This window comes from Crotalus tigris, unplaced genomic scaffold (assembly GCF_016545835.1).
Source record: "Crotalus tigris isolate CLP2741 ecotype Arizona unplaced genomic scaffold, ASM1654583v1 scf7180000024461.5605484, whole genome shotgun sequence".
Taxonomy (NCBI): domain Eukaryota; kingdom Metazoa; phylum Chordata; class Lepidosauria; order Squamata; family Viperidae; genus Crotalus; species Crotalus tigris.
The window spans coordinates 1329957-1356866 of NW_024100632.1; the positions used below are offsets into that span (position 1 = coordinate 1329957).

Here is a 26910-nt window from a genome sequence, read left to right on the forward strand (position 1 = left end):
CAGGAAATCCTATACCATTTCATATGTTTTTGAGGAATAAGTCTACTTACTTACAAGCACGATTCAGCCCCAGATTTCTGTTGCTAAGTGAGACTAGGATTTAAGTCTCCCACCCTAGACTAGGAATAGAATGTAGAATGTAGAATAGAATAGAACAGAACAGAACAGAACAGAACAGAACAGAACAGAACAGAACAGAACAGAATAGAATAGAATAGAATAGAATAGAATAGAATAGAATAGAAGAAATGGAATATGGAATATGGAACTATAGAATAGAATAGAAATAGAAGCTGGAAGGGACCTTGGAGGTCTTCTAGTCCAGCCCCCTCTCAAGCAGGAGACCCTACCATCTCAGAAAAGTGGCTGTCTAGCCTCTTCTTAAAAACCTCCAGTGATGGAGCACCCACAACTTCTGGAGGCAGGCTGTTCCACTGGTTAATTGTCCTCACTGTTAGGAACTTTCTCCTTAATTCCAGGTTGCTTCTCTCTTTGATCAGTTTCCAACCATTCCTAAGTATTTCACGTTCCAGGAAAGCTGACCAAAAACAAAACAAAACAAAAGGTTTAAATTAGCTCTCGGTGATCAGCCCTGGCTGTTAGGAAGCTCGTAATGATGTCATTAGCTTGAATTACAAAACTCCCCCCCCCCTTTATTCTAACGGGATTAGCCATAGCAAAGTTGTTGGAAGCAAAAGGGGTGACATGAACGCCCACGCCTCCCTTTTTCATTAGTTCACCCCTCTTTTATGGAAACAGGGTGACTGACCATCCCTTAGAGGAGACCCAGGCCCAAATGATTTGGCCCAACCCTTCCCTTTGGAGAGCAGGAGAAACAGAGCGATGATCTTCCCTTAATCATCCATCCGTTTGGTGCAAAGCAGAACTGGCCGAGGCTAGTTTGGAGAAAAATGCTATTTGGTGGCGAAGGAGAGATAGCGGGAGAGTTGTGGCAGGTTTTTCTCCCCCCCCCCCCCCCGCCGCCTCCAACTAGCTCCAGCCACTGATTTGTCGAGCTTTCTTGTTCAGACGTGTGTGATTTGAGAGGGTGGAGGGAGGTGTTGTCTCCTTCTGAAGGTTTTCTTTGTCTGCAAGAAGCATATTGTACAATTTGGGGGGCTTCTTTCCTTCCTTCCCTCCTTCCCTCCTCTCTTTCCTTCTTTATCTTCCTTCTCTTTTCCTTCCTTCCTTCCTTCTCTCTTTCCTTCATCTTCTTCCTTCTCTTTCCTTCCTACCTTCCTTCCTTTTTCATTTTCCTTCCTTCTCTTTTCCTTCCTTCCTTCCCTCATCTCCTTCCTTCCTTCCTTCCTTCCTTCCTTCCTTCCTTCCTTCCTTCCTTCTCTTTCCTTCTTCATCCTCTTCCTTCTCTTTTCCTTCCCTCCCTCCCTTCCTCTTTCCTTCCTTCCTTCCCTTTTCGTTTTTTTACTTCATTCCTCATCTTCCTTCCTTCCTTGCTCCCCTCCCTCTCTCCTTCCCTCTTTCTGGATTAAAGTCACCTGAAACCTTGCTATAATTGGAAAAGATTTAAAGGTGGATTTCCCTTGTGATTCCTTGACCCACAATGGGCCCACAGCAGGACATCAACAGTCCTTGACTTACGACCAGCTGCTTAGCAGCCCTTTGAAGTGACGACGCACCCCACAAGCCCTACTTACGACCCAGTTTCAAAGTCCCAGGGTTGTCTCCCCAACTGCTGCTGCGGTCCTGGCACTGCATTGTGGGTGCTCAGCATCTGGACTGCATTTATGGGCCATTTGTGGTGCAACATTTTGGCCAGAAACTTGTGTTCACTTCTGCTTTCTGGCAAAAAAAGCCAACTCATAGCAAACAACTGGCTTTCTTTGCAACCCCAGCATTCACTTCATCACAGCTGCCCAAAAAGGTGTGCAAAAATCAGGTTAGCCACCTGATGACCTGCTTTACAATCATCCTGGCAGGCTCAGTGATGGTCGTTAAGCCGAGGACTGCCTGTCTGAGTTGTGTATATGTCGCAGGGTTCTTGCAAGGAGGCCAGTCGGCTCTTTGCAAGGGAGGGAGGTGATAGGAAAACAGCACAAAGTCTCTCACTTCAGCAACAAGACTTGATCGCCCCTTAGCATCGTTCAACGCTGAAGAAGAAAGTCCCGGCACCGCCCAAACCCATTTATTCCGTGTGGTAGGGGGAAAAAAAGAGAGAATAATTTGCGATAGATGAAGGCAATTTTCTGGCAGCGCAGAAGAGAAGGATTGAGTTTAAAGGAGGAGGGAGCTGGAAGGGTTCAAAGCTAAAATGGGTCAACAGCGGTTGTCCAGGTGATTGCAAAACCAAGAGAGAAACTTTTTTTTTAATCTGCTCAAACTCTGAATTAGATCTGGACTAGGAGAAAAAAGAAATGATCCCCCAAATGGTCAGTTTGATGTAGTGGTTAAGGCATCAGGCTAGGAATCAGGAGACCCTGAGTTCTAGTCCCACCTTAGCCAGGAAAGCCAGCTGGGTGACTTTGGGCTAATCATCAGGAGACTGTGAGTTCTAGTCCCGCCTTAGCCAGGAAAGCCGGCTGGGTGACCATGCTTAGCTTTTTGGGAATTAGCCCTGATTGATTAAATTGGGGGTCCCTAAACATGCTTAGCTTTTTGGGAATTAGCCCTGATTGATTAAATTGGGGGTCCCTAACTTAATAGATACTATTTTGATTAATGAATATTAATACTCTTGGATGAGGTCAATATTGACCCCCTGAACTATATCCTGTTTTTTTTATGTAAACTGCCCTAGGAAAGACTAATCAAAACTCTACAAACATAGTACCAGGTGATTGAAATCTAGAAAAAAGGGGGAAATTGGACATTTTTTTTCTCCTTGGGTCTTCCAGTTTTTGGACAGTGTCCTAATGTTTTTCATTTCTGCCTGCAATTGCTGGCCGATCCACTGGAGTTAAATTGAATTAAGGGAAGTTGGGTTGGCTTGGCTTGGGTTGAGTTGGGTTGGCAATCCATAGGGAATTCATCCAATCACTGATTTAATATCTGATCTTGGTGGTTTCTTGCTGTTGCCATCAAATTACTTTGGGACTGATGTGTGCAAGAGAGACGAGAGATTAAGAAGACATTGTGGGCGTTGGTGCTCTGGCCTACCTCTTTGTGCGTGTTGGCTTCTCTTCTAGGGCTAATTACTGTTCTTGTTCCTGTTGCCACGGTGCACCCAACACAAAAGGTGGCGTTACGTTGAACAGCACATAGATTACAACTAGTTGTCCTAGATCCTTACAGAAAGATCAGGGTGTCAGGAGGGCCCAATCCATGCAGACCTATCCAGCCCATTGAGTGCAAATTCAGAGGATACTCTTTTGGATCACCAAAAGATAAGCCACCTGCCACAAAGGGAAGCTGCGTCTGTCAAAAAAAAGCTGTGGAAGAACGAAGAGTTTGATGTTTAATGTCTTCCTGGACAGCATGTCTTGGCTCGCCCCGCTGGCCTGAGCTTGTTCTCCCTGGGGAGAAGAGTCACACCCCCTCCCCAATTATTCCTTTCACACACACACACACACAGCATCTGCATACAAATAGGGCTTTCACACACTCGTGCCACTTGAGGCTGTTGGAGGAAACCAGAATTCGTCTTGACGGTCCCATCAGGACATCCTGCCTCCTTGTTCCTCCTCCTCCCCCTGCTCTCCCCAGCACACACACACACACCCTCCCCAGACGCCCACGCCAAGCGAACCCCATCCCGCCCCCATAACAAATTAGAAATGTGAGAAGTCTCCTTGTTGATCAAAACATAAATTATTCCTCGCAGACAGGGCACCATCGAGCTCCGGAGAGGGTAATTGGTGCCACCTCCCATTCCTTAAAAGGTGAATATCGTAATTGGAAAAGAGGTGTGAGAGGCTTGCTCCGGCTCGGAGGGGGTGGGCATGAAAGCGTTCATTTTCGCAGCTTGGGAGATGTCTATGGCCGTGTTACGGATTCTAATTATCAACACAGCGGGGAAGGGGGTGGGCGGTCTTCTTCGTCCCAGGTCTGGGAGTCCTTAGTTACCCCATTGTTCTCTCTGACGTGTGGCTCAGCTGCTGAAGGGGGGGGGGAAGCCTGTTGGAATTCTTGATTTGGGGTGGCTGGGGGCTTGGTGCCACCATTCGTATTCATCCCCCAGCTGAGATATTTTAAAATTATTACGTATTGATCCTAAGAAGTGTCCAGCTGCCTCACGGAAGGAGTCTGGGTGGCGTACGATAAAATCTCCTAAAGGCATAAAAAACCTTTCAGGTGGTCCTTATGACCAAGATTGGGCCCAAAATTAATGAGCCCACAGCATAGTCCATCTCCTCCTCCTCCTCCTTCTCCTCCTCCACTCCACAAACCCCACTCCCTTCTTCCACTGCAGATGTTACCTAGTTTGGTAATGAAATGTCTGCAAGAAAACCCACCCAGCTCAGAGACCACCAAGGACCCCATCACAAAAGTTTACAAGATCAGTCAGGGAATTGCTAAGAGCCGCCAAGAAGAATTTGGGAGCAGGATATTAAAAGTGTAGGCAGGCAGAGGGCCAGGAAAGAAAACAGAAGAGAAGGGTGTTTGAACTGGACACCTGCCAGATTCCATTGTTTGACAGAGGGATAAAGGTTACGCGGGTTTGAGTGTCAGTGGTTTTGCATCGCATCCGGTTTAGTTCCAAAACGTGTACGAGTGGCTTGTGCTAATGGCCCCGTTTAGGGAGCAGAACATCCAGGTGTTAATATCACGATGGCAGTTCTCCTTTGGGAGATGCCCCCGAACAAGACACGATGGATGGAAACTGATCCGAGAGAGAACCAACCTAGAGATAAGGAAAAATTCCCTGATCGGGAGAACAACTCCTCAGTGGAACGACTTGCCTCTGGAAAGGATGGGTGCTTCATCGCTTTTAAGAAGAGGCTGGACAACCATTGTTCTGAAATGAGGAGGGGGTTGGACTAAAAGACCTCCCGGCTCCCTCCCAACTCTTCTATTCTGAAATGCACAGATTCCCATCAGCCTGGGTGAGCCTGAGAGTTGTGTGTCTACACACCTGAGCTCTGTTGCATCTGGAGGGTACCCTGGATGCTAATCGAATGTCAAAAGGACAAGATGGAAAGCACGGGGCAAAGGATCCCAGGCTCCTAGCTGGGAGCGGGATGGGTTTTGAGTGAACAAGCAAACCCACTGCAAGGGGTTTTTTTTTGTGTGTGTGTGTGTGTGTGTGTGTCCCCTTTTCCTTCCCTTTGTGCGAGATTCCAGCTGGTTTCAGCTGATCTTTCAAGACGGACAACGTTGGCTCCTGGGCTTTACTTTGTTTTGTGTTTGTGTGTGCCTGTGTGTCTGGTGATGCCGTCTCGGGGAAAGGCGAACGGAGGCCACAAGGAGGGGGCGAGGGAGGGGACCCCAAGGAGAGAGGCGTGTGGATTCATGTAGAGGCTTCATCATGTTCCACTTATCCGGCGCACCGCCCCGGCGAAATTCAGCAGATGGATGCTTGGTCATGCCGGCAGCGCAGAAGGGTTAACTCCTCGGATTTAGCTTCTATCATTTCACGAGAGCGTTGACAACACTTTACCATGTTTATTCCCAGATGTGCGTGCTCTGGCCCGGCGGCTTCCCCGAGCCCTGTGCTTTTGCTGGGGTGGGGGGGTGGGGTAGGGAGAGTGTTGGATAAAATAGTGCACCTTTCCGATCGGAGTGCGCATCAAATATTCATGGTCTCCGATTTGCACATTGGGGTTGATAAATGGATCTGACGTGGACTTTGGGCGGGTGGGAGAAACAGCTGCTTCTCTGGGGAATCGGCAGAGGAATTGGGTCAGTTTCCCCTTCTTACAGCTATAGAATGGAATGAGAATAGAATTTAGAACAGAACAGAACAGAATAGAATAGAATAGAATATGGAATGGAAATAGAAGAGAAGAGAATAAGAGCACAATAGAATAGAATAAGAAATAGAATAGAATAGAATAGAATAGAATAGAATAGAATAGAATAGAATAGAATAGAATAGAATAGAATAGGGAATAAAATAGAATGAGAATAGAATATGGAATGGAAATAGAAGAGAAGAGAAGAGAATAAGAGCACAACAGAATAGAATAAGAAATAGAATAGAATAGAATTAGGAATAGAATACGAATAAGAATAGAATAAAAATAGGAATAGAACAGAATCAAAATAGGAATAGAATAGAATAAGAAATAGAATAGAATAGAATAGAATAGAATAGAATAGAATAGAATAGAATAAGAAATAGAATAGAATAGAAAGTGTGGAATGGAACGGAACAGAACAGAACCCTGAGGGCCAGGGTGATTAAGGAAATCCCTATGGTCATTAAGCGAATCTTGGCTTCCCCCATTGACTTGGTTTGTCGGAAGCCAGGTGGGAAGGTCACCCCGTGGGCATGTGCCAGTTGCCAAGTGCCAAGTCAATTTCAATCACGTGACCCCGGGGATGCTGTGACGGGCGTAAGTGTGAGAACTGGTTGTAAAGTCGCCTTGTGGTGACTTTGAACGGCCACTAAATGGATCGTCGTAAGCCGGGGTCTACAGTAGATGAGCGCCTTTTTTCTCAAACAAAAAAAAGGGGAGGGAAATGCCACAGTGTTGACTTGGCAAGTTCCAGACAAGCCCTTTGCTCCCGTCTCCCTGGAATGTAATGGCACAGCGAGAGCACGTTTCCTTCCTTTCTGGTTCAGTGTGTTGTGCAAACGTAGAAAAAGCAGCTAATTCAGAGATCGGGTCAAGCATGTGTTGCAAACGCGGGATTTGTCACGGGTTCCTTCTGCGGGACGGGGGGCTAAAGCATGTGAAGAATTGCTGCAGGGATTGGGTTTGTCTGGTCTAGTGAAAAGAAGGACTAGGGGGTGACACGACAGCAGTCTTCCATTATTATTATTATTATTATTATTATTATTATTATTATTATTATTATTATTATTATTATTATTATTCACACAGTCAGCCAGATGTTCAGACTGGATCTGGCATTTTTGTCTACCTATCGAGTCCTTCCCAAGGACCTGGGATAGGCAGATCTGGATATTATTATTATTATTATTATTATTATTATTATTATTATTATTATTGATCATCACACAGTCAGCCAGATGTTCAGACTGGATCTGGCATTTTTGCCTACCTATTGGCTGAGGAATTCTGGGAGTTGAAGTCCACAAGTCATAAAAGGGCCAAGTTTGAAGACCCCTGGCCTACAGTCTCTTGCCTGAGCAGGAGGTTGGACTAGAAGACCTCCAGTTTGGTTATTCTGTTAGTTTCTGTGAGAAAACGCCCCAAACCTTTGGACTTTTCCTTTGAAAATTCATCCCTTTTTTCTTCTCCTCCTCCTCCTCCTCCTCCTCCTGCCTCAGCACCTTTGGAGAGCTGAAGACGGTCCGCATGCCGAAGAAAATGTTCGGAACGGGGAAGCATCGCGGCTTTGGGTTTGTGGATTTCCTGACGAAGCAGGATGCCAAGGTGAGCAGACTCCTCCCTTTTTCATGCCTGGCTGAGGAATTCTGGGAGTTGAAGTCCACAAGTCTTAAAGAGGCCAAGGTTGAGGACCCCTGAGCTAGAGGGTTTTGCTTCACAATTGGGCCATAAAGGGTCTTACCGTCGGGCTCGTTTAACAACCTCCTCGCTTAGCAACGGCAATTCTCATCTGATTTGTCGTAAGTTGAGGACTACCTGCAGACAGATCACATCCAAGCTTTCGGTCTATGTTCGGCTTTCGATTCTAGTTTGGATCTGTTGGAAAGCCTCAAGTATAGAGGTGGCTGATGGGTACTGGTGCTCTTCTAGGTTTATTGAAATGTTCAGTTCTATGTTTCAGCCATTAGGGGGCGCTGGTTTTTTTTTCTTCTTCTTTGTTCCCCCTCTTTCTATTCTGAAACCCATTTTGATGTGTTGGAGTTATATCTCCATAGCTCAGTCTTTCTTTTTGAGGGGAGGGGAGAGAGCGAAATTCAACTGGCGAACCAGTGACTAGCTCCAAGCCAGGATGCTCAGAAGGGCACACCCCAGTACACGATGCACATTCATGCCTAGACCAGCCCCTGTCTGATAGGTCTGTTTTCTGTAGTTTTCTAACTTTGTTGAAATCATGAAATGCCTCTGAAACTGGGATTCTTAACTTTTGGTGTGCCAAGCACCCCCTTTGAGAAGTGGTGAAACCTACAGACCTCAATTAAGCTGAAATACAGATATTAAAATGGGTTTTTAAAAATAAAAATAAAAGGAGGCGTAACATAGTGAGATCCGCGAAAGAAAAGCTCAAATTTTTGTTTGCTATTCAAGCTTGCATTAGAAGATCCACCCTGAAGTATCTCAAGAGAAGAATGGCCAGGCACATAACTGAGTGTTTCTTTAGATGCCTTTGTGTGCAGCTCCTATTCAGATGCATCGCGCTTTAGTCTATTGTGATGTCTGTTGTCTTCCTTTTCTGCTGTGCAGAGTGTGCAGGACGGTATTAAAAAGTCAACTGTTCTTCCCAACCCAAAAAGTAATAATAATATCTCCAGCTAGGAATGAATCTTCTCTCTTTTGACAGAAAAGGCTCAGCTGCCATGCCTTGGCAATGCCCTCTGCTCTCATCCTCCTTTGTTTTGGGGGAAAGAATGAGAAATCTATCAACCACCTAATGCTGTCGAGTCTTTGTGCCTCGCTAATGGTTTTCTCCCTCCGGACTCTCTGAGCTGAGCATTTAATAGGGCAGTGGGGAAAGAGGAGACAGAGTGGGCCCATCCACCAAATTATGAGCGTTTAGATCTGCTGGGCTGGGACAGCCACTGGGAGGTAACCTCAGAGACCTCTTTCCTTGATCTATGGCTCCCGTCATGCTAGAACCCAGACGGTCCCCGCTTGGCTTTCATCTGGGTCGTCAGCCCACCTGGCCATGCTAGCAAGGCTGTGGCTTGTCTGCCCACTTGTGCTGGTGGCCCCTTTGCTCTCTGTTTACAAGTAGCCCTTCGACGTAACAACCGTTGATTTAGAATAGAATAGAATAGAATAGAATAGAATAGAATAGAATAGAATAGAATAGAATAGAATAGAATAGAATAGAATAGGGAGTAGAGTAGAGTAGAGTAGAGTAGAGTAAAGAATAGAGTAGGGAATAGAATAGAGTAGAGTAGAAATGTCGTTCTCCTTGGATTGCATTTTTGAAGTCCAGCAAGAATTGAAACAGTGATTTCAGATTATCGAAACGTATCATATTTAAACCTTCTCAAATTGGAAACGTCCCACCCTGATCATTTTGGGGAGGGTTCCAAAATCCAGAGGGCTGTCTCACGTTCAAAGCATGCTCCGCTGAGCTCAGAATATTTGAAAGGTTTCGCTCCCCAAATAGAGTCTTTTAGATTTGAAATATAAATGTTTGGCACTCCCCTAATCTCACAGTGACTCATGGTTGGTAAACACGACATTGATACACAAATAGCTTTATTACCGACTTCTAATACTTGCTGGAATAGATCATTTTCTTGGGCTTCCCAAGCTGGGGCTGTTGTAATTATTCATGACATTGAAGCCTGCAGTTGTCAGGTGTGCGTTACACAAAGGTTGCACAATTACACCGGCTCACTGCCAACCGCTAGATGGCAGTTTTACAATCTGTTAACTTTGCGCTGCTGTGAAATTGTAGCGGGATCACTGCCAAAAGTAATTTGTAAGGCTCTGTTGTGGTTTGACTGTCGAAACTGAATGCTCCTGAATCCAATCTGAAAACTGAATCAACTCGGCTTGGTGTGTGTGCATGTGTGCGTGTGTGTGTGTGTGTGTGTGTGTTCAATCAGTGATACAGTGCAAACAGTTGACTCCATGTGAACAGAGCTGAACTGCACATTTCCTAATAAGTCTTGTAGTCTTAGCTGTTGGATTGCTATCCAGGGTGCTGAAGCTGAATTTTTGTTATATCGGTAGCCACAAAAGACATTTCTCAAAAGTTCTGAAGTTGTGAGTCCCAAACGTAGAATACGAGTAGTTTTTGACTTACCATTATTTGTTTAGTGACCATTGGAAAGGTAGGACTGAAGTGCAACATTTAGTTTTAAGTAGGTCTTTTTAAGACCTGGGGATGGGAAAGCCTTCACAAATGCATTGCCCATCATTTTTTTTAGTTGGGGGGAAAACGTACTTCAGTATGAAAACAGATAGCAATGGGAAGTTCCCATAGAAGAGAATAGCTGTGGGCCTAACCTGATGCTCTCAAGCAGAGTTTTTCAACTTTGGCAACTTTTAAGATGGGTGGACTTCAGTGGCCAGAATTCCCATTTTCCTCAACAGAATATCTGTAGTTGAACTGCAGGATCCTTGGTAGGCGTCTCTGAGCCTGGTTGTTTTCTTGCCGATGTTTCATTACCAAACTAGGTAACATCATCCGTGCGAGAAGGGAGTGGGGTTTTCCCCCTTCTAGCACGGATGATGTTACCTAGTTTGGTAATGAAACTTCTGCAAGAACACAGCCAGCCTGTTCCCAATTGCAGAACAGTTGGGAAGCATTGCCCAGGGATCAATCGGTCTCTAGATTCTTGCAGCCGGAGGGAGACCCCTTCCCATTTGGGGGCATTTTGGCTTCCAGCAGGCATCTGGGTGGACCCCAATAAGGGAGAGGATGCTGAATCTGGTAGAGGCTATTTCACCGATGTTTGGAGACTTCAGTGTCTTCAGAATGATGAATGAATCCAGAGTGCTTTTGAACCTGACACGACACTCTTGCCTGGGTGAGACCGCCAGAATCTGGTGGTGCCCAGCTGCTAAACAGCTCACGTGCCCACAGGCAGGGCACGCAGCTCATTCCTCACACAACTTTCCTCTCCTCTTGTGTTCAGCCCAGGGAAGTGAGAAATTGAAATACAAATTAGCAAACGAGAGCCTACCATTAAGAAATGCAGCGATTTGCCAGAGCTGGGGGCGGGGAGCTGCTTTCTGACAACATAAACAGCCCCCATTAACTCTTCGCAGCTGACTCCTCCTGGTTGTCTTTAACCCCCCCCAAACTCCACAACAGTATTTGTTTCAAGCCAAAACATTTCTCTGCTAATTAAGGAATGTTGGGTGTGAAAATCGGCATTTAAGGACACATGACAGCAGCAGCAGCAAATAAAAACCATTTCCGCGTCAGGAATTTCAGCTTGAAAGAGAAGCAGGATTCAGTTTGGGTTCTTCTTCCCAAGGAGGGTGGAATTGCAAAATTGCAATTGGTGGGGAGGGGAGAAAGGGGAGGGTAGTCTGGGGAGATCAGTCCATAACAGGGCTCTTGGCCCTTTGATGACTTGTGGACTTCAACTCCCAGAATTCCTCAGCCAGGCACACATGCCTGGCTGAGGAATTCTGGGAGTTGAAGTCCACAAGTCATCAAAGGGCCAAGTTTGAAGACCCCGGGTTCATAACAATAGAATACAGGTGATCCTTGACTTACGACCACAATTGAGCCCCCAATTTTCGTTGCTAAGTGAGACTGTGTTAAGACAGTTTTGCTCCCTTTTATGACCTTTCTTGCCGCTGTTGTTAAGCGACTCACTGCAGTGGTTAAGTTAGTAAGCCGGTTGTTAAAGTGAACCTGGTTTTCCCGTTGACGTGTTCCTGGGACACTGAAACCGTCGTAAATACGAGTCAGTTGCCAAGCATCTGACTTTGGATCACGTGACCACGGGGAAGTCACCTGTAACCTTTCTATAGTTGGAAAGGCTTTACAGGTGAGTTTTTCTCCTCCTCCTAGCTCACTTTTAATTCCTTGACCCTTGACTTATGGCCAGAGCTCATTGCTATTATTTCCTTCCTTCCTTCCTTCCTTCCTTCCTTCCTTCCTTCCTTCCTTCCTTCCTTCCTTCCTTCCTTCCTTCCCCCTTTCTCTCCATCCATCCACCCTTTACTCCGTCCTTCCTTCCTCCCTCTCTCCCTCCCTCCTTCCTTCCTTCCTTCCTCCTTTCCTCCCTCCTTCCTTCCTTGCTTCCTCCCCCTCTCTCTCCCCCTCCCTCCCTCCTGCCTTCCTTTCTCCCTCCTTCCTTCTTTCCCTCCCTCCCTCCCTTCCTTCCTCCCTTCTTCCTCAGTTGGAAGGGACTCTAAAGTCAGCAGAAGCAAAGGCTGGGTGGAAGTGAGTTTCTTTGACCCCTTTCTGAAGACGGCTCTCCTGTCCTTCCCCTCTCCCTGCCCTGCAGAGAGCCTTCGGTGCCCTGTGCCACAGTACCCATCTGTATGGCAGGAGACTGGTGCTGGAGTGGGCGGACTCGGAGGAAACGGTGGAGACCCTGAGAAGGAAGACGGCGGCGCATTTTCACGGTACCTGATCTGAATTATCCTTCCATTTTGAATTGTTTTAAGATTTGGAATGTGAAAAGGGTATTGGAGCTAAAGCGATGGAACAATCTTGGGCCTTAAAAAAAAAAATTGCCCTCCGGGGCATCCTCCCCCTCTTTTTTTCTTCTCCTCCTCCTTTTCTTTCTCCTCCTCCTCCTCCTCCCCTTCTTCCTCTGCTTTCTTCTCTTTCTTCTTGTCCTTTTTCTTATCTTCCATCTCTTCCCTCTCCTTTTCTTTCTGCTTCTCCCCTTTTTTCCACTCTTCCTTCTCCTTTTCCTCCTTTTCTTTCTCCTTCTCTTCCTCTTTTTTCTTCTTCTCCTCCTCCTCCTCCTGTCTCTCCCCCCCCCTCTTCCTCCTTTGGAACAATTGCAGAAAGAGCTGCATTTCGCTCTCTGCTCCTTCCTGCAAAATGGGCATGTTTGACTTAGAAGGCACCCCCCCCAGCCAGCCAGCCAGCCAATCTCTCTCTCTTCCCCCCCCCCTTTATGTTGACTAACCAAAGTTTGCCACACCGCGTGGTCTCTCCTTCAGGCAGCCAAGTGCCTTGAGCCCTCCCTGTTCCAAGGAACAGCACGCATGCGGCCACAGAAAAGAAACATCCCCCACCCATGAATATGCCCGGCCACAGAGAAGGCTAATGGGCAGCTGAGAGAGCCTTGTCCGTTTGGGAGAACTGACTGCATGTATCTTTCTTCCCCCCCTCCAACCACCCATTCCCCCTTTGTTTACCCCTCAATCTGCTCCCCACCTTCAAGCATTTTGAGTGTCCCCAGGTCTCAAGCCCAGAGAGCGCTCTTTCAGCAACTTTGCTGTTATTCTTTTGGAAGCAGCGAGGGGAAGGGGAAAAGCAAAGAGAAAAGCCGAAGAGAGGGAAGAGAACAAGGCTCCGGCTGTGTATCATTCAAACCACAGGGTCTTTCAAACAGCACGGCCGCAGTAGAAACAGGCTTTTAGTTTTATTTCGTGGCAGCGGTATCTTTTCTATAAATCTTTGTTTGCCGTTCTTCGCTGACGGAGGGAAATGGGTTTTATATTTGCTTTGCCTCCTGCCCCCTCTCTCTTTTCCCTTTGTTGCTGGTGGGCTGATTCCTGCAGAGGGTCTGGCCTGCCTCCTTCTTACTTCACAAAGCTAGGTTCATCTGGGACCTCCAGAGCCTGTTATTTTGTCATCTGTTGCCTCAAGCCTGGTTCTTCCTAGAGGAGAACCGGTGGTCCTTGACACACAACCACAATGGATCCCAACACTTCTGTGGCTAAGCGAGACATCTGTTAAGCAGGTTTTGCCTCCATTTTACGACTTTCCTTGCCCACAGTGATTAAGGGAGTGTCGCAGTTGTTAAGTTAAGCCAACACAGTGCTAGGCTGCATTAACAGAGGGATGGAATCAAGATCACGTGAAGTGTTAATACCACTTTACAAGGCCTTGGTAAGGCCACACTTGGAATATGGCATCCAGGTTTGGTCACCACGATGGAAAAAAAATGTTGAGACTCTAGAAAGAGTACAGAAAAGAGCAACAAAGACGATTAGGAGACTGGAGGCTAAAACATAGAAGGAACGGCTGCTGGAATTGGGTATGTCTAGTCCAACGAAGAGAAGGACGAGGGGGGACAGGATAGCAGTCTTCCAATATCTCAAGGACCGCCCCAAAGAAGAGGGAGTCAAGCTATTCTCCAAAGCGCCTGAAGGCAGGACAAGAAGCAACGGATGGAAACTGATCAAGGAGAGAAGCAACCCAGAACTAAGGAGAAATTTCCTGTGAAAACAGTGAACGGCTTGCCTCCAGATGTTGTGGGTGCTCCATCACTGGAGGTTTTTAAGAAGAGATTGGACAACCATTTGTCTGGAATGGCACAAGGACTCCCAGCCTAGGACAGAGGTTGGACTACAAGGCTTCCCAGGGTCCTTCCAACTGTTCATCTGCACTCTGTAGAAGAGAAGACGGAAGTGTAATTCTCTTCCTCATTTGAAGAAGGAATAGGACAAGAAAAGGACTGGTGGCAACTGTCTCCGTTTGCTAGAATTTATTATTATTTTATTTTAAATTAGCCCAATTGGCTTATATATATATATCCCGACAGAATCTGGACTATCCCAGTGCTTTCCGGATTATCACCCCACGACCTCCACCGCCCCCCTCCCCTCTACCCCCCCTTACTCAAATGAGTTAATATAAAATGAAGAAGCATTTCAAACCTCAGTCCCACCCCACCCAGGAAGCTGTGTTTTTTTTTTTTTGCTTTTTCCCTTGCAGATTGTCCAAAAATAATAATAGTAATAATAAGGACGCGTTAATTCTGTTCTGAGGCAGAAGGGAGAATACATGATTGTTGTGAATTGGGCCAGCTCCTCATTGAAGTCTTGATTTGTTTGGGGTCCTGTTCAGCCTTTTCCATGGAGACAGGACCCCCCCCCCCAAAAGAAATCCCAATTTGCTTTTGGCCGTTCCGATCGCCTCCAGCTGTATTCCTGAAGGCCCACAAGGGGAAAAGAGGGCCGGGCGCCTGAGTCTTTTTAGAGGCCTCTGATTCAATTGGCCTGTTTGATTTGGCTTTCCAATTCAATTAAGCCCGTTAATGGGAGGCGGAAATTAAATCAAATCTCCTTCAGTGAGGATCTCTCCCAATCCACCTTGTTGCGCAGCCCGGCTGAATGCAGCTCGGCCAAGCCGGGGCTGCAGGATCTCGAGAACATATCAGAATCAACCAAGATCCCCCAAGGTGATCAAGTCCAGGATCAGGGTGTAAGTTACCAGCGCTTTCTCCAAGATCCAGAAAAACCCACCCGCCACGTTTGCTTCTTTAGCGTCGCCAGATAAAACTGGCCTCTGCCTGTACAGGTAATAATAATAATAATAATAATAGTAAAGTTGGAAGGGACCTTGGAGGTCATCTAGTCCAACCCCCTGCTCGGGCAGGAAACCCTACACCATTTCGGACAAATGGCTGTCCAGTCTCTTCTTAAAAACTTCCAGTGTTGGAGCATTTACTGCTTCTTGAGGCAAGCTGTTCCACTGATTAATTGTTCTCACTGTCAGGAAGTTTCTCCTTAGTTCTAGGTTGCTTCTCTCCTTGATTAGTTTCCACCGTTGCTTCTTGTCCTGCCTTCAGGTGCTTTGGAAAATAGCTTAATTCCCTCTTCTTTATGGCAGCCCCTGAGATATTGGAATACTGCTATCATGTCCCCCTTGTCCTTCTCTTCGTTAAACTAGACATACCCAATTCTAGCAACCGTTCCTTATATGTTTAGCCTCCAGTCCCCTAATCATCTTTGTTGCTCTTCTCTGTACTCTTTCTAGAGTCTCAACATCTTTTTTACATCGTGGTGACCAAAACTGGATGCAGTATTCCAAGTGTGGCCTTACCAAGGAATTAAAGAGTGGTATTAATACTTCACGTGATCTTGATTCTATCCCTCTGTTAATGCAGCCTAGCACTGTGTTGGCCTTTTTGGCAGCTGCAGCACACTGCTGGCTCATATTTAAGTGATTGTCTACTAGGACTCCGAGGTCCCTCTCACAGTTACTACCCAGCACTTCTGTGGCCAGGAGAGACATCTGTTAAGGGGGGGTTGTCCCATTGTACGACTTTTCTGGCCACAGCTGTTAATTGAATCGCTACAGTTATTAAATTAAGTGGATCCGGCTTCCCCCATTGACTTTGCTTGCCAGACGGTTGCAAAACACGGGATCACGTGAACCCAGGACACCGCAACCGTCGTAAGTATGAATCAATTGTGTCTGAATTTTGATCCCGTGACCCTGGGCGATGCAAAGGTCGTAAGGGTGCAAAACGGTCCTAAGTCCCTTTTTTCAGTGCCGTTGAAACTTCGAACGGCCGCTAAAACAAACTATCGTAAGTCGAGGGTGAACTGTCTTCCGAAGAGGGGCTATCAGTTTATGGAGAACTGATGGATCTTGGACTGCAACTCCCATGGGCCTCAGATACTTTGTTTGGAGAAAATGGGTGGTGGAGTCCCGCATTCCCTTTACAACACAGGTTTCCCACACGCAAGACCTGACCACACTGAGCTCTGTGGGAAAACGCCTTCTGGTTGTGTTGACCACAATACTCTCGTGTTGTTCATGCTCGAACAGGGGATTAACCAAATAACAGGGCTGGGACCTTGGAGGTCATCTAGTCCAACCCCCTGCACAAAGCAGAGACCCTATACCATCCCAGTCAAGTGCCTGTGCAATCTGTTTTTTTGAAAGCCTCCAGTGATGGAGCACCCCACAACTTCTGGTGGCAAGCCGTTCCACTGGTTAATTGTTCTCCCTGTCAGGAAATTTCTCCTTAGTTCTAAGGTTATCTCCTTGATAAGCTTCCATCCCATCGTTTCTTCTCTGGCCTCCTGGCAAGAAAATAGCTCCAGCCCCTCTTCTTTAGGGCAGCCCCTCAAAGAAGAGGAGGTCAGCCTAAGAGAAGGCTGGACTAGAAGACCTCCAGAGTCCCTTCCAAACTCTGTTCTTCTGTGTTAAACATCTTCTCCAAAGAGCTGTTGCGAGAAACTTCCAAACGGATTCAGGCGGGGCATTTGAGCCAACAGCTTTTGAAGCGCCACCTCTTTGCTTCCTTTCCCACCCACCCACCCCCCTCTTCCTACCCCCACCCCCCACCCCTTTCCCCCACGCTTCTGGGAGGATTGTTTTGGAAATATTTCCAAGCGAGTCAGTAATAATCCTGCATGCACTTCTGCCTCCCGGGAGCCGGGAGGCGTGCGAAGGAGGGACCTGCTCCCAATCCAGCTAAATTACTATTGACTTGTCTTCGGCGTGCTCCGCAAACATTTCACTCAGCCATCAGCAGCAGGGCCGGGGATCTCCTGCCAGGGGTAACGTGAGAGGCCAGCTGCGCTGGGTTGCGTCTTCCTGCTCTTCCCCATCGATCAAAGAATTAAACTGACAGAAGGAAAATTCTCCCACCAGGACGGGGCTGGGGCTGAGGCCGGGCTGGGGGAAGCCAGCTCGGAGGCAGAGAGCCAGCCTTGCAAATAGAACCCGTGGAGGGCGACAGGAAGGGTAACGAGGAGGCCAGCGTCTCTTCGTGGAAGGGATGTCAGTTGGGTTGACCAGGAGAGATGTATGTGAGTTTGTGGAATGGAGGAGGAGGAAGACTGTAGGTCCCTTGATGTTGTCTGAGCTTGGTTATTTTCTTGCAGACATTTCATTACCCAACTAGGGAACATCATCAATGCTAGCAGGGCTTTATGAAATGGAGGAGGAAGACTATGGGCTCCCTGGTGCTCTCTGAGCTCGGTTATTTTCTTGCAGACGTTTCATTACCCAACTAGGGGACATCATCAATGCTAGAAGGGAAAGGAGGAGGAGGAGTCTAAGAGAGTTGGACTAGAAGACCTCCAAGGTCCCTTCCGACTATGTTCTTCCGTTAAAGCCAGATAAAGGAAGCATACTTTCTATGTTTGCATGGCATAGCGAACCCCCAGCAAACCGTCTTACGGCATCATGCTAGGACAGCGGTTCTCAACCTGTGGGTCGCGACCCCATTTGGGGTCGAACGACCATTTCACGGGGGTCGCCAAACAACGCGATCCGCCATTTTTTTTCTCAGCCAGCGCAGGGGGCGGCGCCGCACATGCACGCCGCGCAGGGGGCAGCGCATGGGGGCGGCGCCGTGCAAGGGCGGCGCCGCACATGCGTGCTGCGCAGGGGGCAGCGCCGCACATGCGTGCTGCGCAGGGGGCGGCGCCACACATATGTGCCGCGCAGAGGGTTGCATGGGGGTGCTGCCGCGCATGCGCATGACACATGGGGCGGCGCACAGGGGTGGGGCGGCGCATGGGACGCGCATGGGGCGGCACCGCGCAGGGGGCGGCACCGCACATGCGTGCCACGCAGGGGGCGCCGCCGCACATGCGTGCCGTGCAGGGGTGGCGCCGCACATGCGTGCCGCACAGGGGGCGGCGTCGCACATGCGCGCCACCTGCTTATGACCCGGGTCGCTGGTCTAAAAAGATTGAGAACCACTGTGCTAGGACATGATTTGCCCAGCGGGTGAGTTTGTAAAACACACGAAATGCAACTCGATCTTAGCTTCTGCCAATGTGTTGTATCACACCCACCCTTTATATCTTTGCAACATTCCTCTTTTCTCCCCCCCCCCCAAGTCGATTAGCCTGAGCTGTGCCCCAAGAATCTAATGAAGGAAAAATTGCAACAGCAAGAAGACAGTAACGTTCGGGCTGCTCTCTGTTTTTATTTTTACACTATGCGTTTTATCTGCTTCCTCTACTTTATTCTAAGCCGCCTAGAGTCACGTACGTGAGGTGGGTGGCTATATAAACCGAGTAAATAACGAAAATAAAACAACGAGGTAGTGGAGGCGAAGCTACGACACGTGAGCAAAGCCAAGATCTTCCCCAGAAACCAACATTTTTATATTTCTTGGGTCTTCAAAGATGCCAAGCGCTCCTGTACGATACGAAATGAAACCTCGGGGTGATCAAAGCCTGTCTGCTGCAGTTTCGGACACAGCATGCAATTATAAGAAAAAGATAGGCATACCCACAAAATACTTCCAAAGCTATAAAATGCACACAAATTTTGCATCTGGCTTGGTGAACGCAAGTAGCCCTTGACCTTCCACAGTTTCTTTAGTGACCATTCCAAGTTACAACAGCACTGGGGAGAAAAGTGACTTAATGACATTTACGGCTGTTGCAGCCTCCCCATGATCCAAATTTAGACGCTTGGCAGCTGACTCCTATTTACGACCGTTGCAGGTCATGTGATCCCCTTTGGCAACCGTCTTGACTAGCGAAATCAACGGGGGAAGCTGGATCCCCTTAACAACAGTGCTGCTAACTGAACAACAGCAGTGTTTCACTTAACAGCCCTGACGAGAAAGGTCGTAAAATGGGGCAAGACTGATTTAACACCTGTCTTGCTTAACGAGGTCTTAACAAGGCATTATCGAGGGGTGTTAACGCTTCCCACAATCTTGATTCTATCCCATCTATTAGTTGCCTGAGTCAGTTCTCATAACTCAAGGACTAGTGATAGAGGACTGTACTATATTCCTAAGCGAAATTAGCAATATTTCTGACTCCGAATCCAGCCAGGGCTGGCTGGTGCATTAGGGGAGCTGCACCCAACCCCTGCCTCGTCTTATTTTGCTTAGCAGTACATTATTGGATTCTTGAAGGCTTCACTTCTAGGACCATACGAATGTGTCAGCTTTCCCCCCCCCCCCCTTTCTTATATCCGCAATCCTTCCCTTGCTCTTTCTGGCTCCAGTAATTGCTCAGAAAAAGGAACTAAGCCAGGTTTAAAGAAAGTGCAAAAAGCTACAAGAAAAGCAATCAACGCTTTCTCCTCTTGCTCCCCCCCCCGCCCTCCCCTCCGATGAATCTGTGGAAAATTCTTTTGTTGATCTAAGCTAAAAGTTGCAGAAGGGTTGAGGGGTGGCTGTATCAGCTGGTCAGCCTCAGCAGAGATCCGTAGCAAGGACTTTCTGTGGCCTTTGAGGATGTGAGATGGATCAGATCAGGACCGTTCCAGTCCTGCCTCAAGCCAAAAAGTCGGCTGGCTGACTATGTGCCAATCACCGGGAGACTGGGAGTTCTAGTCCTGTCTTAAGGATGACAGCCAGCTGGCTGACTTTGGGCATCAGTGAGTTCTAGTTCCACCTTAGGCCTGAAAACCAGCTGATGTCTTTGGGCCAATCACTGGGAGACAGTGAGTTCTAGTTCCGCCTTAGGCATGAAAGGCAGCTGGGTGACTTTGGGCCAATCACCGGGAGACTGTGAGTTCTAGTCCTGCCTTAGGCATGAACACCAGTTGGGTGACGTTGGGCCATTCATCAGCAGACTGGAGTTCTAGTCCTGCCTTAAGGATGACAGCCAGCTGGGTGACTTTGGGCACCACCAGGAGACAGTGAGTTCTAGTTCCACCTTAGGCCTGAAAACCAGCTGATAACTTTGGGCCAATCACCAGGAGACTGTGAGTTCTAGTTCCACTTTAGGCATGAAAGCCAGCTGGATGACTTTGGGCCAAACACTGGGAGACTGTGAGTTCTAGTCCCGCCTTAGACATGAAAGCCAACTGGGTGACCTTGGTCCAGTTCCCCCCCCCCTTCTCTCTCTCAGCCCAGCCTACCTCATATAGGAGAGAGAAAATAGCAGGAGGAAAGTCTTTTGGATATGTTCACCCTCTTGGGTAGCTTATAAAAATAATTCATACAAATAAATAAGAGAAACCTAGAGATTATCCTTTGAATATTAAATAAAAAATGCAACAACTCAACCTTCTCCCAACAAGATTCCCTTTCTCTCCAAAGTTCTGACTCTTACCTCACTGATGAAGCTATATGTGGAAATGGGGGGGAGAGATGAAGAGTGTTCCTGGCTCTTCCCACCCCCTCCAGCCCCCTCCCCTTATTTCCCCCCCCCCTTCTGTCTCCCTCGACAATCGTTAAAAACATAGGAGCAGAAGTACCACACCATCTTGGCTTTCTGTCAAGGAATTAATTGAAAAATAAAATCATTGGTGTTGGGGGGGCGGCAGGCTGGATTCCCCCAAATGCAGCACCGTTTGGTTGGGAATGGGAAGGAAAAAAAAGCGAAAAGGTTTTGGGAAGGTGAGGGGGGGGGTGGGAGGAATCCAGCTCTCGTCAGGTTAATTTCCCTTATATTGATGTTTTTTCCTGACATTTACTTGCTGTTTATCTTGGGAAGCAGCTGTAATGCTGGGAGAAAATGCAGCAGCTTGTTCTGCCTGTTTATTTTACACCCTTTTTCCTCGAGTCCTGGAAAAAAAAAAAAGTACATTTATTTGTTTGTCGGAGACGGGCGATTTGATGGGGAAGATTGGGATTTGAACAGCTGTGCTCCACACGGAGAGAGAGAGCTGCTTTCTGAAACGAGGGGAAAACGCAGAGAGGGAAGCGTTTCTTTCCCTCCCTGATATTGGGGGGGGGGGAAATGAGTTCAACAGTCTTCCACAATTCCCTTTAAAATAAAAAATAAAAACTTGGACAATCACGAGAGATCTTTACAGGGCGTCCTTCACCACCATTGAGCCCAAAACTGCCCTTTTAAGTGAGTTTTTGCCCCCATTTTACGACCTTTCTCGCCACAGTTCTTAAGTGAATCACTGCAGTTGTTAAGTGGCTTCCCCCTTGATTTTGCTTGTCGGAAAGTTGCAAAAAGGGGGGGGGGCACGGGACCTCAGGATGCTGCAACCGTCACAAATAGCTGCCGGTGGCCAAGCGTCTGAATTTTGATTCTGTGACTGTGAGGGAAGATGCTGCAAGGGTTATAAGTGTGAAGAACGGTCCAAAGTCATTTTTCCAGTGTCATTATAACTTCGAGCGGTCACTGAATAAAGTGTTGCAAGTTGAGGATTACCTGTATAAAATGTATGGAAAGGATATAGATCGGCTTACGAGATTAATGGCGTGGCAGGAAAATAATAGAATACAGTAGAATAGAATAGAATAGAATAGAATAAGAATAGAATAAGAATAGAATAGAATAGAATAGAATAGAATAGAATAGAATAGAATAGAATAGAATAGAATAGAATAGAATAGAGAAAAGGAATAGAATGGAATAGAATAGAGAAAAGGAATAGAATAGAATAGAGCTGGAAGAGTCCTTAGAGGTCTTCTAGTCCAGCCCCCTGCTCAAGCAGGAAACCCCTAGGGCATGTCTCCAATATAACAGTTTTGGGGTTAATTGAATAAAAGGACAGGAAAAAAAAATGGTTACCCTGCCTTTTCCACTCAAGAGTGTCCCTTCATCTTACCCAGATCCCCCTGTCAAGAAACGGCGGACAGCCATTTTGGAAGAGATGTTGGAGAAGCTAGCAGATGATGAAGAAGACCATGAGGAGAATAACTAGAATCCTCACTTCAAAACTGAAAGGTATGTTAAGTCCTCTGTTTCTAAAGAATCGACTGCAATCTTCACTCAATCCTCACTAACCCAGTTGACCTCCTTACAGATAGCTGTGATAGTACTCTTCTTCTTCTTCTTCTTCTTCTTCTTCTTCCTCCTCCTCCTCCTTCTTCCTCTTCTTCTTCTTTTTCTCTTCCTCCTCCTTCCTCTTCCTCTTCCCCTCCTCCTCCTCCTGCTCTTCTTCTTCTTCTTCTTCTTCTTCTTCTTCTTCTTCTTCTTCTTCTTCTTCTTCTTCTTCTTCTTCTTCTTCTTCTTCTTCTTCTTCTTCTTCTTCTTCCTCTTCTTCTTCTTCTTCTTCTTCCTCTTCTTCTTCTTCTTCTTCTTCTTCTTCTTCTTCTTCTTCTTCTTCTTCTTCTTCTTCTTCCTCTTCTTCCTCTTCTTCTTCTTCCTCCTCCACTTCTTCTTCTTCTTCTTCTTCTTCTTCTTCTTCTGCTTCTTCTTCTTCTGCTGCTGCTGCTGCTGCTGCTGCTTCTGCTTCTGCTTCTGCTTTTGCTTCTTTTTCTCTATAACAGTGTTTCTACAATAAGCACAAGGTCCAGTGGTATTCATTTATCCCTCTGGAAGACCATCCTTCCCCGTCGCCTAGGGGTCCATTCTCAGCATGAATGAGGTGGAGAATAAAAGAGGGTAGTTAGCAGTTAATCCTATCTAAAGCAAGTGTTAAATTCCAGCACAGGTGCCTGTAGGGTGAAGACCCCCCCCCCTTCCAACTCCCAGGAAAGTCAGAGATTAAGAGAAAAGCAGAAAGCGGAGGGTTAGAATGACCAAGCCTTCCCTTAAATCCTTCAGGATTTAGGAATAACATGAACCTTTCAGAATCTGTAGGAGGCAAGAGAGAAGAAAAATACAGTCAAATTTTGCAGCCCTCCCACCTTCACATAGTGGATTGAGAAGGGGGGGGGGGTTGAAGCATAAAGATTCATGGCCATAGGATATTTACCGTTGGTGGTGGGATTTTGAAGCGGGGATGATAGCCACCAGATGTCCTTTGGTGGTGGCTCAAATGACACTGCTGAAGGCCACGAAGGTGGATCACTCACTTGGGACCGATACAGGAGAATCTTTGTAGCTCAGGGTTGAAATGAGGGATCCTTGGTGCTGTCTGAGCCTGGTTGCTTTCTTGCAGATGTTTCATTACCCAACTAGGTAACATCATCAGCGCATCCACACCTCTGGAACACCAGGTGGGAGAAGGCTTTGTCTAAGCACAAGGAGATTAGATCAGTTGATCTCAAAAAAAGGAGAAAGAGCAAACTCGTCATGCTTTTGTGTTTCCAACCCAGATCATAGTCTCAACCCCTTGGTGAGACTGAGTTTAAATTTAGATTTCGATTAGGTTTCAGGGAACAACCCATTGAGAGTTACACTTCCCCCTCCCTGATGTCAGTTGCTTAATTAAGTCCAGATAAATAAGAATGCCAGCCTTTATAAACTAAAGCTCTTGAAAACGGCTGTTAAAAATGAGTAGAGCTGTTTTCAAGCACTTTCAATCGTGCGGCTGGATATTGTTGGCAAACTGGACCTAATTCAGCTGGATTCATTATATCCTCATTGTACTTTTTAAAAAATGCGAAGATTCCCCCTTCAGAATAATATAACTAAGCCTTCTCTAGTCTGGTGTCCTTCAAATGAATTTGGGGGGGTGGGGGGGTAGAGAGAAGAGGAAACTAATCACACAGTTTACATCATCTACACAATTACATTCTGATGGATGTGACATCACTGTGGATTCCACTAGATGTCATTGTTCAAACGTGCTGTATTGTATCTCCAGTTAATCAGCTGAACGCGTTTTAGTCTGGTTTCAGACCAGTGTCAAGATGCTGTTAATATAGAACAGATCATGCAAGAGAGAACCGCTGGCTTCAAGGTTTCTACATTTTCTGGTCCTCATACCCAAAAGTCTTCCAAAAAAAGAATATGGCAACTCACCGGAAGGTTTTTGCAATTTTTACCTATAATTAACTTACATGAAAGTTCTCTGGAAATTTTCACATGAAAGACTTTCAATTAGGCCACCTCACCTTCTCTAAATGGGTAAGGTGGATCTGCAACGGTCATAAGTGTGGAAAACGGTCATAAGTCACTTTTTTCAATGTCGTTATAACTTCAAACGGTCACTAAACTGCTGTAAGTTGAGGACTTACAGGTCAGCCTCGACTTAACAACAGTTTAGTGACTGTTTGAAGTTGCAACGGCGCCGAAAAAAGTCACCTGTAAAAGTGTTTCACGCTTAAGACCATTGTAGCATCCCTGTGATCACATGATCAAAATTCAGACACTTGGCTACTAACTCATACTGATGACAGTTGCAGTGTCCCTGGGTCATCTAGTCAACTAAAGTGCAAATCTGAATGAGCGCCAGATAAGAGTCAACAGAATTCAAGAGGAGTTAGAATTGTTCGGTTTGTGGTGACGTAAGGATTCTAAGCTGATGGCAAGTTTAATTCCACCACCACCTCCTCTTCCTCCAGTTTTGCTGGCTCTTCTACATCTAGCAGCAAAACACTTGCAGGAGAATCGCCAAGTTCAAAGGACATCAAGAAGCCAGCCAACAAGAGATTGGGAGGTCTCTGCTACTTGTAGTTGGGTGTCGTCTCCTCCCCACCCCTCCTCCCTCCCCATATTGTTTTTTTTCATGGCAAGCCAAGTCACACACACACACACACACACACACACACACACACACACACACACGAAGACGCTTGTGTGCTCTGCAGCATCCGGGAAAGGATTAGTGCGAGCAGAGGAGGTAGGCTTTGGCAAACACGGCCCAGCTTGGTTTCAACATCTAATTCAATTTGTTCGGCTGGGATTGAAATGTGAAATGCTTGCCAGTCAGATGTTCAGGGTTACCAGGGGTCGAGAAATGGGGAGGGGGTAGCTGGGGTGGGCGGGCAGGGGGAAGAGGAGAAGGGAGCAGAGGCTTTCCTAAAAATCTTAAGAGTTTTATTAAGATTAATTTAACCCTTGGGGTTTTTTTTTATGCCTTCTCTTCCTAGAACTTCCTCTCCCCCCCCCCCCTTAGGGCCGTGGAGACCTTCCACTCATGTAATTGAAAAGAATTTGCTTGGGGCGGGTCTTCCCACGCCTTAGTTTACAGAAATCTCTTTTTTTTTTTTTTTTTTTGTGCTTATCGGAAGATAGTGCAGATAGGAAACCCAAACCACAGAAATACTAACGCTGCTTTTATTGAGATAACTTTCTCCACTCCCATTCTAGTCTCAGGTTTTCTCAATCAGACTCTGGTCTAAGCTGCAGCTCTGTCTCCCACGGTTCTTCTCACAGCCCACGACAGGAGAGATGGAGGGAGATGAAAGAGAGGGAGAGAGAGAGGGAGGGGAGGGAGGGAAGGAGGGAAGGAAGGAGAGTGCAAAAAATAACTAAGCTCCAAGGACCCCATAGTCTTCCTCTTCCCCCTCCTGCTCCTCCCCTTCTCCTCCTTCTGCCCCTCTTCCTCCTGCTCATCTTCCTCCCCCTCCTCCTCCCCCCTTCTCCTTCTGCCCCTCTTCCTCCCTCCCTCCTGCTCCTCCCCACCTCCTCCTCCCCTTCTACTCCTCTTCCTTCTGCCCCTCTTCCTCTCTTCCTCCTGCTCCTCCCCTTCTACTCCTTCCCCTACTCCCCCTCCTGCCCCTCTTCCTCTCCTCCTCCTCCTCCTGCTCCATGTAAGATCGGAGAGGATTTCCACTCTGTCCTCGGCTCCAGCCGGGGTGAAAATAAGGGTTGAAAATAAGTCAGGAAGCTACACAGGTCTCTGCGTCAGCTGAAAGGATTTGTTGCAGAGTTCTCCAGGGCAATTGATTTGACAGACCTTTCCCTCCAGAGGGGAAGGACAAAGGAAGGGAAGAATTTAAATCCAAGATGTGTTAATTGGATTAGCAGCTTCCCGTCCTAGCTGGAGAAAAGATCTTCTCCGTTCCAAACCCAACATTACACGAAGGGATTCCTGGTTTGTTGGCTGCCAACATAGGGGACGCCAGACTGTTTGGGTGCTGCTTTTTGGCACGTCACACCCGTGGGATAAACAGTGTCCTTGGCCAGGCTGACATCCGTTCTCAGCCGCCGGTGTGTTTGTGGTATCAGCATCGAAGTGGTGGTGTTGTCCACGGCCTTCTGTTTTCCTTTAAATATATTCATTTCAGGAGCTGGAGAGAGGATGGGGAGGGGGGGAGAGACCACGAGAAACAGCCTAGCAGAGAGCTGAGATTTCAGACTTATCCATTCATGAATAATAATCAGGCTGAGTAATTCACAGTAAATGGGTATCCAAATTGGCTAATAAGGAAGGCTTTCACCTCAAACTGGAATTGGGCAAGAGACCGAGAATATCAACAGACGCTGGCGACGGTGTGCGTGTGAACGGGATGTGACCTGAATCGGCGAAATATGCAAACCAGCGTCCGTGTGCCAGCAAAATAATAGGCAGCTCTGTTAGCAGACGAACGGAAGAGAGTAGAGCTGGCAGGTTGACAGCATAGCAGCTTTCCGTCGGGGCTTCCCGTTGGCAAAGCCGCCTTGGTTAATTTCTTCAGGCCGAGGGTCCAAGATTGGGGCAACGTCTAGATGTTCTGGTAGAAGAACGGAATGGAATGGAAAATTAGAATAGAATAGAATAGAATAGAATAGAATAGAATAGAATAGAATAGAATAGAATAGAATAGAATTACAGAATGGAATAGAATAGAATAGAATAGAATAGAATAGAATAGAATAG

At 47.0% G+C, this 26910-nt stretch overlaps 1 protein-coding gene across 1 annotated transcript in view; it reads left to right on the forward strand.

Annotated features, from left to right (window-relative positions):
* RBM19 (RNA binding motif protein 19) overlaps positions 1-26910 on the forward strand; it is a 52310-nt gene that overhangs the window by 22210 nt on the left and 3190 nt on the right. Inside the window, exons 22-24 of the mRNA XM_039332641.1 lie at positions 7355-7460; positions 12140-12260; positions 22049-22163. Coding sequence (XP_039188575.1) covers positions 7355-7460; positions 12140-12260; positions 22049-22140 — 319 coding nt within the window. The 3' untranslated portion in view covers positions 22141-22163. The remainder of the gene's footprint in view (positions 1-7354; positions 7461-12139; positions 12261-22048; positions 22164-26910) is intronic.